Below are 12,799 nucleotides of genomic sequence, written 5' to 3'. Positions count from 1 at the left end.
CTTTCTGAAGGAGAAAGGAGAGAGGATGACTTGCACTCATCAAACCCACCTCCACTGAAACCCTCTCGATCTCCAGCCCCTCTGCCTTCCAACCCTAGTAACTGAATGCCAGCTTCAGTGCCAGGAACTCAAACAAGAGAGCCCAGTCTTGCTGGGTCTGTAGCTCACATCTCTGCAGTAGCTGGCTCTGCAGCATCTAAGGGTACCATGAGCACAGGCCTGAGTAAGAGGACTCGTTGAAGGGACCTGCTCTGGCTCCTTCTGGTGCCAGGGCTTCTGTGCTGAGATCTGTGTATCTGGGACCTGGGTCTTCAGGACCTGCAGAAGCTTCTTCCTGGATTTGTTGCCCAAGTATGGACTGCACCACCAGGAGGAGAATGTGACCAAATCTTGGAAGCATGGGCTAGCACACAGTCCATGTGCACCTGAAGTCCCTTGAGTTGATGGGACCAGGCTGGGCAGGGAGAAGTGAGACAGGTGTCGGCTCCTCCTCATGGTGTTCCAGTGTAGAACCCAAGGACTCCCAAAACCCTCAACTCAGACCTGGCCTTCCAGGTTGCTAGGAAGATATAATTGGAGGGGCAGGTGTTTTATTAAATAGTTTCCTAGCCTAACTTCTAACTTTTCATCATGTAGACATAGTATACAGGTGTCCCTTTGACTCTTGTCTGGGCCCCATAAATGCAAGGAGCAGGCCTGGATGTGAGCCTCAAAAGTCCTCATGTGTCTCCTGTGTCTTCCAGTGACTACCTTTCCCTGAGACTTTCAACTGAATTTCTGCTTCTGTTTTTGCCTTTTGCTCTTGGTTTTTGTTTGTTCTTCTTTGAGTTCATTTATTTGATTTAGATTCGTGTCTCCCAACCATACCACCTCCCTCATTTTTTATTTTTGTTTATTTTTGTTTAATCCTCATCATTCCTTTAGGCTCCCACCTCCACCAGTGCCACTATTTCCTTAGCCAATCCTGAGGTCTCCATACTAAACTACCAATCTACACTCTACCAGCCCTCAGCGGCATCCATGGCTGCAGTGGCCCAGCGGAGCATGCCCCTGCAGACGGGAACAGCCCAGATTTGTGCCCGACCTGACCCCTTCCAGCAAGCACTCATCGTGTGTCCCCCTGGCTTCCAAGGTAAGTTGACAGAGCTGCTTCTTGCCTTCGTCCTGTGGGCTCATCTCCGGGGCCTAGCACCTGCCAGCTCCTGGCATGCTCGCTTCCTTGAAGGAAAGCCCTCTTCCTTTTCTTCAGTGAGAGTTGAGCCTGAGCCAGAGGCTCCTATCCCACTGTGACCAGTAGGACTTGTGCTTCGGCACCAAGTTAAATTGTCGTTCTTCTCACCACCTGCCAGGAATTGTGTCCCTGACCAGCTGCCCATAAATAAGCACATTGTCTGTGGGCCCATTGTTATGCTGATGTCTGCCCTCACTTTCCTCACATGAAATACCCTATTGCAGCATCTATAGAGTTGCCAGTCTCCCTAATAGCCAACATAGTCCCAGTTCATGTGGGGAATAGAAATCTGCCTGGAAAGTACCTCTCAGGGCCTCCTCCCCAAAATGATTTTTTGGCCATGACCCCCAGCACTCTTCTCCTGTAGACTCCAGGAAGCTAGAGGTGCTCAAGAATTTATTTTTGCAAACCACATGTGTAAGTACATGCATGGTTCCTCGGGGTTAGTTACTGTGATTCCAAAGAGACCCAACCTTCCTTGCATGGCATGTACAAATGTTATCTCAATGGTCAGAATCCATGTTTTCTTGTTGTAATTTGTCAGCATAACTGTCCCACTTTGGCCACTCTAATTTGACTTCCTAGCCTTTAAAAATATTCAAGGGGTTTTTTGCGGGGAGGGGGCCTGTTTTTTAATTAAAAAACTAAAGGGGAAACTTCCCGAAGCCCCACAGGCAAAACTAGGTTGTCAGGTAGGGACTGAGAGATGACAGATGACACAGCTGGCTGAGAGGGATCTCTTTATCCAGCTGTTTCCAGTCACTCACCCAGCTCCTCTTTCCCTCCTGTGGTTGTCTGGAATAGGCTTACAGGCCTCTCCCACCAAGCATGCTGGCTACTCAGTGCGCATGGAAAACGCCGTTCCCATCGTCACTCAAGCCCCGGGAGCTCAGCCTCTTCAGATCCAGCCAAGTCTGCTTGCTCAGGTAATCCTTTCCTGTGTTACTGCTCACGTCATGATTACCCATGTTAATGTCGTTCACCAAGAAGCTCTATCTATCTCCACTAACTCACATCCTGTTAATGAGTTAGGAACTTCCAGTCCTTGTTATCTATCTCTAATATTCTAAATGATCCCCAAGTGAATTACCCTCTTAAGTATCTGCTTACAATTTCAAGAAGAGATGTAGATACGGAGAGTCTAGGGAAATTACTATTGGATTTTTGTAATGCAAATTAATCTGGGAGACCTAGGTTTTAATCCGAAATCTGCTAGTAATTCTCAATGACCTAAGGCACGTCAGTTAACATCTCTTTGCCTCATATTTCTTCCTTGTAAAATAGAAATGATTTTCTGAAGCCAAAAGGAGCCCTGGAGATTATCCGTCTGTTTTATAGTTGGAAAACAGGCTCACGGAAGCTGTGAACTGGAATCTCCCTTCTCTCGCCATATAGGTACTTTAAATGGTAGAGTGAGACCAGAGAGATGAAAATGATTGGGATTTTATAAAGAATAATATAAACTGAAGGTAACAGTAGCAATAACAGTAATGAATCCTCAGTGATACTTGAATCCTAATAACAAATACATCATTATTACACCAGGTACTTTGCAGTTGTTAATTTAATAATCCCTGCAACAATACAGTAAGGTGTTTGTTTCCATCTGACAAACAGAAACTAAAACACAGTGACTCTCAAAGATACACAGCAGTGAGGTCACAGAACCCAAAACCAAGAGGTCTAAGGCCAGCACCTGTCTTTCACCCTCCTGCTGTCCTTCCAGCTCGTCCTTTCTGCAGCTGAGCACCAACATCAGTTGATCTGGATGTAGTTAGTTTAGAAGCTCTTTAGTAAGGCAGATTCCCAAAGTGCTCCCAAAGACACTTTATTTATGGTGGCTTGTTAAACAGAAGTGGTTGTGGTTTTAATTTTTATGTAATCACATTGAGTAGGTTTGTTCTTGGCTTTCCTGTAGTCTACCGGCTTCTCTAGTGTTCTGTCATCTTAATCATCATAACTTTAATATATGTCTTGGTATCTGGTAGGGAAAGCTCTGTTCCCATGTACTTCTTCAATATTTCCTTGTCTGTTCTTGTCTCTTCTTTTGCAAATGAATTTTTTTTTTTTAAATTTGAGATAGGGTGTTACTAAATTACCCACTCTGGGCTTGGACTTCAGATCCTCCTGCCTCAGCCTTTCAGAGTGCTAGGTTATAGGCATGCGCCACCACATCTAGCTTCCATATGAATTTTTTTTCCATATGAATTTTAACATCACTCTTCAATAAAAATGTTAGTTTCAAAACAAAAAGAATGCTGATTATTATTTATTGGACTTTATTGGATTTATATTTACTTTAGGAACAACTGACATGTTTTAATATCAAGTCATTTTATTCATGAATATAGTATAATTTATTAAATTTGATAACATTTTTCCTTATTGGAATAATTCCTATTTTACAACTTGTTGCTATTAGTTTTATTAATTACGTTTTCTAATTATTGGTATTTCACTATAAATGAGTTTGGTCTGTTGGGCTTGTTATATAACAATCTTGTTTCAATGAAGTCTTTTGGATTTGCTATGTGATCTTTTTTATTTGCAAGTGATATTGTTTGGTTTCTTGCTTTCCCATCCTTACATCTTTTTTTTTAATTGCTGATATTTCTGGGCTGACTAGGTCCTTCAAAACCATGTTAAATAACAATGTTTGTATTGGACATCTTTGCCATCTATGCAACTTTAAAGTAAATTTTTCTAGCTGTTTCCTCTTGGGTATTTTATTTACTACAAATATTTGATACAGATACTATCACGCTTAAGTTTTTAATGAATATTGAATTGTATCAAACATTCTTTCTGCATCTGTTGAAATACTTGTATTATTTGTTCCCTAATCTGTTAATATAGCAAGCTCTATAACAAGTTGTATGAACAGATTGTGTAATCTAAACTATCGTTGTATTTATGAGATAAACTTTATTGAATCATGTTTGTATTTGGTATGACAGTATTGTAGTAAGCATTTTTACATCTATGTTCATAAGTGAGAAATGGCATATAAATTTCCCTTTCTTATAGAACCCTTATCTAATTTGAATACAGGGTTACACCAGTCTTATAAAATATATTGGCTTGGACCAGGCATTTAGGTCAGTGGTTTCACCGCCTGCTGCGCAAGTGCAAGGACCTGAGTTCGATCGCTGGTACCAAAAAAAAAAAAGATATTAGCTATTAGCACCTCTTCCAGAAGAGCTAAGATTGACATGAATCTTTGTCTTTGCTCTTCCATCCAAACTGACACTGTACAAGTGACCACTAACAGCAGCAACTGGTGGCACAAAGGCTTCCTTCTTGTTGAAAGATTATCAACGGAGAACTTCTATATTTAAAGCACGTCTCTCCTTCCTGTCTCATCAGTCCTCATAACTTCCTTTTGTGGCCCAATTCAGGAGTAGGGAGTTCAGAAAAGGCCAAAATTGATCAAAGGAAAGAACTGCAGCTCAGTCTAGAGGCAAAGAAGTTTGTTCATACTTTCTCTGAGTGGCAAAGATCCAGACCAGTCTCCAGTGCTGCTCTTCTGTGAGCCAAAAATCTATAGATTTCATGTTGCTTTCAAGGGTAATTACAGGCCTTTTGTTGTGTTTGCACATTTAACCCGAGTACCAGGAACCATCTCTGAAAGAAATAACAAGCAGCATCTCTTCTTAGCTAAAATAGACCTTTATTGTGCAGTTTGGTGGAACCAGCAGGCTCAGCATTTCTGAATTTGTTTCAGTTCTATAATCATAGCAGGAGAGAGCTCTAACTTTCACTTACTTGAGAAAGAATCTCTAAAGTATGGTAAATCTCCAAGTTAATTTAACCTAAGTATGTAATTGGGAAAGTGAATAAAAATGTGTGTACAAAGATTTTAATTGCTACAGTGTTCGTAACAGAGAACTGTTGGAAGCAAGTTCAATGTTCGTCCCTAGGGCATTTGTTAAGTCAATAGATGAATTCATAAAATGGAACACCATGTAGCCATTAAAAAGGGCATGGTAGGGCCAGGGATTTAGTTCAGTGGTTTCACCACCTGCTGCTCAAGTGCAAGGACCCGAGTTCGATCCCCGGTACCAAAAAAACAAAACAAAAAAGGGCATGGTAGACCTGTGTGTCTTGACATGCAGAAACTTCTAAGATATATTGTTTTAAAAAAAAGAATTCTGACCCTATCAAGTATCATACTGTGTCTTTTTGTTTGTTGGTTGCTTTTTCTTTTTTCTCTCTGCTTTTCACTTACTTGATCCATGCCAATGTTAGCCTGTTAAGATGGCTTCTGTCCTAGAGGTTTTTAAATGATCCTTCTGAAGAACAAAAATAAGTCAAGTTACAGAACTAGTATGGTGACTATTTTATTAAAAAATAGTCATTAAACATTCAAGCTGAATCCTTCTTTTTTTTTTTTTTTTTTGTACCAGAAATCGAACTGAGGGCCTCATGCTTGCCAGGCAGGTGCTGGGCTGCTGAGCTACACCCCTGGCCCTAATCCTTCGTTTGTATATGAGTAAATTTCTAGGTTTCAGGAAGAAGCATTCTAAAAACTATTTGCCTTAAATGTATCCAAAAACTTGCCATGATTCTTTTCTTCTGAATACTTAAAATCCTTTCAAGAATTTTATTTGTGAAGGCTTGAGTCTTTGAATCAACTCTTTGTATTAATGTCGTTTCTTTGCCCCTTTCCTCTGTATCTCACAGTAATAGCACATGTCCCCTACAAGGAAACAAGCCTCATGGGCTACCCTGAAGGTGTCTGCATGACAGGGATCATACCTTCTCACGGCAGGGACACAGGCTGATTTTCCTGAATTGCCTACAAAGAGAAAAAACATTTAGGGGACCTCACTTGGCTCAGGCTGCCCTCGAACTTGTTATATTTGAGCATATTGAGTTCAGTGTCTGTATTTTTCTACCTGAAACCTTTTAAGACTTTCTCCCTGTCTACAGTGGTCTCAGATTTTTTTTTTTTTTTGGTATCGGGGATCGAACTCTGGTCCCTCTGCTTTCGAAGCAGGTGGTGGAACCACTGAGCTAAATCCCCGGCCTGGTCTCAGTTTTTATTGTGGGTCTTTTCTTCCTATATTGTCCCTGGTATCCTATTTGCATTTTTATTCTTCTTTCAGTGCTGGAGATCAAACCCAGAGCCTCAGAAATGCTAGGCAAGGGCTTACCACTGAGACGGATAACCCAGCCACCTGTTTGCCTTAGAAGTTTAAAATTTTCCTTTGATAATTTCTTCTCTGTTTTCTGTGTCTTCTTTGCAGAGTTCTTAGAATTTGGGTATTGTTACTTCTAAATTTTTCTTCCTAATCTCTAATTTTGCCTCTCTATTTTCTATGCCACACTATTCTTTTTTTTTTTGGTACGGGGATCGAACTCAGGTCCTTGCACTTGCAAGGCATGCGGTGGAACCACTGAGCTAAATCCCCAGCCCCCCTCTCTATTTTCTATATATCTTCTATCTGTGCTACTTTCTGAGAAATGTCAGCTTTTTTTTAAATTTTCTTTCTTGTTCACTGAGTAGCTATTGATAAGAGATATATTTATTTTTCCTCTATATGATGTTGTTTCATGGATATATATATATTTTTTTAACTCTGTGTGGACATTAATTACAGATCTTCAGAAATTTTCCTCTGATTTCTACATTATTTTTTGTTTCTTCTGAGTTTCTTTTTTGTTTGTTTCTTTTAGGCTCTCATGCTGGAAGCTTCCTGTATGTCTGGCTATCCCAAGCCCAGCATTCTCAGACCCCCTAATTCTCAGATGTCATCTCTGTAAATCTTTTCTCTTGTAGTTCTTTACAGTTGCCTTAGAGAGAATCATCCTGCACACCAGAATTCTGGAAATTGAAAGGTTTACTATACAAGCTTACCTTAGAATCCTTCCATCTATCAGCTAACTCACTTGATAATCATATATCTGTTGTCCCACTTCCAGAATTTTGCTAACTGTTAAAGTCTCTTCACCTTTATGAATCTGTTCCTCCATTTTAGTTGGGTTTAGGGAGAACAATAAATGTATGTATTTGATATGCCATGTTTCTGGGCAAGCTATTTAATCTGTGTCTCAGTTTTTTCATCTGAGAAATGGAAGGAAATAATAGACCCTACCTCACAGAATTGGTGTTAGGAAGTCATAAAATCCATTTATGACTTAACTCTGTGCTCGGCACATAATATGCATCAAGAAATATTAGCTCCATTCTTAGTGGTAGTAGTAAATTTAGAAATGTGTGATGAAGTATAATCTGAAATGAGTTGAGTGCATCAGTTATGGAAAAAAGTCAAAAAATAGCCTTCTACTTTATCCTTTGAGGTAAAATGTTAATATCTATTTCAGGGAAATAGAAAAAATTAAGACTTTAGCTTGCTATCAACATTTTTTAAATGTCATTAGTCAATACTCATGCTTTTCATGAGCTCTGAAATGAGTTCCAGATGACTAAGCAGTAGAAATCTTACTGCCAATGAACTTGTTAATTATTGAATATTTTTAGTTGACAGCTATTTTAATCAGTTAAATTTTTCTGCTTACTATGAATTCAGTAAACCTGAAATACAATTAACTGTTGTTAACAGACTTGGTAGAATGGCTTTCATTTAATCAATGGGTACTTATTAAACACTTAAGTATGATCTGTAGCCTCTGAGCTTTCTGCCTATATCAAAACAGGTCAGTAACCAAATAGATATATCAAAAAGTATAAGATTTCGCAGGCTTGCAATATGAGGATGATGAACAGGGAAAGTAGGGTAGATATAAAATATGCTTATACTTTTTTTTTTTTCGGTATCGGGGATCGAACCTGGGTCCTTGCACTTGCGAGGCAGGTGGCGGAACCACTGAGCTAAATCCCTGGCCCTCTTATACTATTTTTATAAACATCATTTTTTTTGTCAGTACTGGGGATTGAACCCAAGACCTTCACAATAAGCTACATTCCCAGCCCTTTTTTATTTTTATTTTGCTAAGCCATTTACTTGCCCAAGCTGAGCTCAAACTTGTGATCCTCTTACCTCAGCTTCCCACAGTGCTGGAATTACAGGCATGTGCCCCCCCCACACACACAGCTAGCATCACTTTTTTTTTTTTTTTAGTGTCACTTTTTTAAAGTCCTTGACTTATAATCCATTTCCAGATGTGCTTGTTTGTACATGTGAGTCAAAACACACATATTGAACATGTGCCCAGTGTGTGGAGCACTGCATTAGATGTGTTACCCATGATAGTCATTTCCAGTCAGATGGAAAGAGAGAACTATAACTAAGATATCCAAGCCTTACATCTTTGACTGCCTTGATCTAAGTGGTAATCCTTTTAAGTGTGCGACTCTAGGCAGTTGTATTCAATCTGAATCACTTAATGACTGAAAACATAAAGAATAATGACAGAGGATACAAACAGTTTAAAACATCACACACACACACACACCCCAGTACAGTAAGTCTATTCAAGAAGGAGTCAATCACAAGAGTTCATTTCAGATTTCTTAGAGAAATCTTGATATATAAAGATGGAAACATTGGCTTCCTACTGATCTCTCATTTTTGCTTTAAGGAGTCAAAGTAATTCTAATTAGGTTGAAAGTTGCGCTAAGAATGGTGTTTCCTGGGCTAGGGATTTAGCTCAGTTGTGCCCCGCCTCCCTCACAAGCACAAGGTCCTGTGTTCGATCCCTGATACCCAAGAAAAAAAAAAGAATGCTGCTTCCTACTGCTGGCTCTCAGCTGTCAGCCACCAGATTGTTACTGATCTCAGAATTGTGTAAACTTAGAGTTCTTTTTTTTTTTTTTTTTGTACCGGGGATTGAACTTGGGACCTTGCGCTTATGCGGCAGGTGCCAGAACCACTGAGCTAAATCCCTGGCCCCTGTGTAAACTTAGATTCAGAACGTAACACAAGATGGACTCTAGGTGGATTTGCTTTTTTGTGGTGCGTGCTAGGCAAGCTCTCTACCACCAAGGTTCATTCACAGCCCTCTCTGGATACTGATCGATAAACAAAAGGTAAAGTATCTATCGAGTGGTACTGGAGAGACAGGAAGCTTCCTGAGGGCAGGGAGTCACCTTGTCTGGCCCAACTCATTCCCTCACATGTAGCTGTGCAACAGAAGAAATCAATAAATGACATTCTAAAACCTTCAAGCATTGCTTGTGAGAGCAGATTCATAAGTCGTTCTTCAGCATAAATGAATCCCTTCCTTTCAACTCTGTGCTCCTGTACTTCCTTATCTTCTATTTAGTTTGAATATGTTAATGTTGTCTCCCTTTAGTTCAGTATCTGAGAAGGCCAGAAATCAGAGTTCCATTTTCACACCAATCACAGGCTCTAGCACAACCCAGGGCACAGATAAAGTGCTAGATTCTGCAAATCAATTTGTGATTAACAGACGTGATGACTGCAAACGTCCTCTGTCCCACAGCAGGCCTGGCCAAGTGGCACCCAGCAGATCCTGCTCCCCCCAGCTTGGCAGCAGCTAACTGGAGTGGCCACACACACATCCGTGCAGCATGCAACTGTGATTCCTGAGACCATGGCAGGCACCCAGCAGCTGGCCGACTGGAGGTGAGCAGGACACCTGGTAGGGTGAGAGGTGCCTGGGATGGGAGGCATGTGTGCTGCCACTGCGGAACACACTGTAATGAAAGGTTATTTTTAAACAATGTTCCAGGGTAGGGGAAAATCAGTTTTGCTGATTTATATAATCAGCTGTCATTGTCCACTGAAAATTCAGTTACATCGTTTAATCACCAGTGTAATTCACCAGTCTTGGCTCCAGATGATTCCTGGGTTTTCAGAGAATTAAATTCCACTCTCAGAAAACAAAAGTTTGTCACCAGTGAAAGACTGCAGAAGAGAGTCCCAAAAACCCTAAACAATTCTAGAAATTATTCTCACAATGTCTGGAGATATAGCACCTTGGAGTCTGTCTGGCCCTCCCTCCCCACCCCCCCACCCCCAAGGCTTGACAGGCTGAGGTTTGTTTGGAATGGCAGGCTCTGGCATATAAGGTGAATGCGCCTCTTCAGTTACTGGTCCCATCTTACAGATCCAGATCCACATCCACAGACCCTCCATAGACTCCAGAGGCACCCCATTTTCCACCTGCCAGCACATTGTACCCCTGCTATTTCCAGAATTCCACCCATACACCTCCCTGACTTCTATGGCCACCTGTCACTTTTCCTCAGGCCTCTCCTCAATACCACAGTGCCCTTCTCCACCAAGTAGAACCAGATGGCAGTCCCCCAAATTGTCTCCCCACAGTCTCTTCAGCTGTCTCTCCTGCAGCACTCCCCTCCACCCTCTGACAGTCACCTTATCACCTTGGGAGCCTCCCACTGCTCCTGGTCTTACCTAAAAGGATATTGTGAACGAAGAGCTCTCGGCGAAAGGTGGACAGGTAGAGACAGAAGCACCCCCAATAGAGCCTCTACTGCCGCTTCCTCCATGTAAAGCAAGCGCATGAGCTGTCCCCACAGACCCACCTGCTCCCCACACCCAGCCCAGTCATCGGAAGCATTTTCAAACCAGGTATTACTTCATTCTGGCTCTGCTTGATCTGGCACAAGTTAACCTTCATGAGCCTCAGTTTCTTCTTCACTAAAGTGGGATAATCATGCCAACCTCACAGGATTATTGGATGGTTTAAATTAAGACACAACGCACTTGGCCCATATTTAACATTCACCATAGCAGTGCCTGAACATGACAAGCAGTAAATAACCCTGTCATCTTCTCTTTGCCCATTCACAGAGACTCCTGCTTGGCAAGGTCACCTTTCTTCCTCCAGCTCATTAGGAACAGCAGCCAACTAGAAAGCTGTCTGACCAATTGTTGTTTTTCCCCTCACCCATTTTTCTCCTAAAAGACCACACATGTGCCATATTCCCCTTTTTCCTTTGTTTTTACAACATTTATAGCTCATTTAATTTCAGCAGTACTCATACATTTACTCATTCATGCACATTTTCTTATTCCTCCTCCCTCCTTTCTTCCATATCTTATGTAGTAATCATGGACATCTAAAGCCAATGCCTTCTTCCTTATCTCTTCATTTCATGTGTGGGCCAAAGAACATCCATAATCATGGCTAATAAAAGAGTTGTGCCAATGCCAGATTTGTTTCAAAAGAAAAAGAATGCCACATGTCTGTAGGGAAATAGCAGCAACAAAATAAAGAAGCCACATCAGTTTTTCTAAAGCCCATGTAAATGCCTAAAAGACTGTCAAAATCTCTATTAAAAAGTTCATCTGCTTTTTTTCTCCTATTCATCCTTTTCCCCACTTTGCAAAGATAGAATGTGATTATTATTTTTAAAACTTCAAATGAATTCTCCTTTGGCTTTTAATTTTATTATATGTTAAAATGGGCTTTTATGGGCAAATCTCTGAATTAATCACCACTTTCAACATTTCTGTGGGAAAACCGTGCAACCCAAACTGTCAGAACTTTGAAATGTAACTCATTTTCAGGATGCAGGCTGCCAGTATTTCTATCAACATGTGCTTCGCTGTTATTAATTTTTATTTAATACCAAACTCTATACATGTCTACTCAACCTTCAGTTAATCTAATTGTTCATTCAGCAAGCATGTAATTAACTGATCAGCTGCTACATGCCTGAGCATTGTGCTAGCCACTGAAGGAATTCAAAAGAACATTAACACTTCCTAACACCAGAAACATATGGCTCCCAATCTTCAAAGTTTGTTTTTCACATTAACTAGAATTCCCTCATTAATAAAATGATATTACTAAGATCCTACCTACTTCAGAGATCAGAATGAAAGAATCCATTGATGACACTTTGTAAATTCTAAAATAAAATACACATATTATTGTTCAGCAATCCCCCTTTCAAAAATTTTTAAGTTGGGGAGAATATTTACCCCCTCTCTCCAGAACTTAAACACTCTGAGCCTGCACACTGGCATTCCTCCCACTTGAAAGTCCTTCATCACCAACCAGCTGGGTTCCTCCCCCTCCTTTAAACCAGCTTCAACTTGACTGCATCAGGAAGCCCATCTGGGGAATTTACCTTGGGGAGCTGATCGCATTAGGGATCCCACAGATAGTGAGATGTCTCTCACAGTCAGCATTTACTTGAGAGAAAGCTTCATCTTATAAAAGAGCTCTGGTTGTAGAACACCACTTAAGAGCCTTGTCTTCCCATTTCCCTTTCAGAAACACGCATGCTCACGGCAGCCATTACAATCCCATCATGCAGCAGCCTGCCCTATTGACAGGTCATGTGACCCTTCCCGCTGCCCAGCCCTTAAATGTAGGTGTGGCCCATGTGATGCGACAGCAGCCAACCAGCACCACCTCCTCCCGGAAGAGTAAGCAACATCAGTCCTCTGTGAGGTAGGTGACCAAAGCACCTGGAGAACCGGGAACCCCTGAAGGTTGGAATGTTAAGGAAAGGCAGTAGCCAGCAGCACATCCTGTACCAGCCCTCGCCCTGAGTTGCTACAAGTGGAACCCTGTGTCTTGCCTGGCCCTGGTGTCTGCCCTGCATGTACCCTAAGGGTGGGGGCCTGGGATCACCACATATGTGACTCACTGAGTGCTTCGGTC

At 41.3% G+C, this 12,799-nt stretch overlaps 1 protein-coding gene across 5 annotated transcripts in view; it reads left to right on the top strand.

Moving 5' to 3' along the window:
- Hipk2 (homeodomain interacting protein kinase 2) overlaps positions 1-12,799 on the top strand; it is a 192,632-nt gene that overhangs the window by 146,371 nt on the left and 33,462 nt on the right. For 2 of the 5 annotated variants that reach the window (XM_004851270.4, XM_021263689.2), the window contains exons 8-11: positions 925-1,132; positions 2,036-2,157; positions 9,641-9,783; positions 12,407-12,586. In XM_004851270.4, the coding sequence (XP_004851327.1) occupies positions 925-1,132; positions 2,036-2,157; positions 9,641-9,783; positions 12,407-12,586 (653 nt within the window). The remainder of the gene's footprint in view (positions 1-924; positions 1,133-2,035; positions 2,158-9,640; positions 9,784-12,406; positions 12,587-12,799) is intronic. The other 3 variants (XM_013074489.3, XM_004851271.4, XM_004851273.4) reach the window with 3 other exon arrangements.

The sequence above is a fragment of the Heterocephalus glaber genome, unplaced genomic scaffold (genome assembly GCF_053883595.1).
Source record: "Heterocephalus glaber isolate CG9 unplaced genomic scaffold, H.glaber_assembly_v1.0 deba00000621, whole genome shotgun sequence".
Taxonomy (NCBI): Eukaryota; Metazoa; Chordata; class Mammalia; order Rodentia; family Bathyergidae; genus Heterocephalus; species Heterocephalus glaber.
This window is presented reverse-complemented; position numbering and strand designations above follow the sequence as displayed.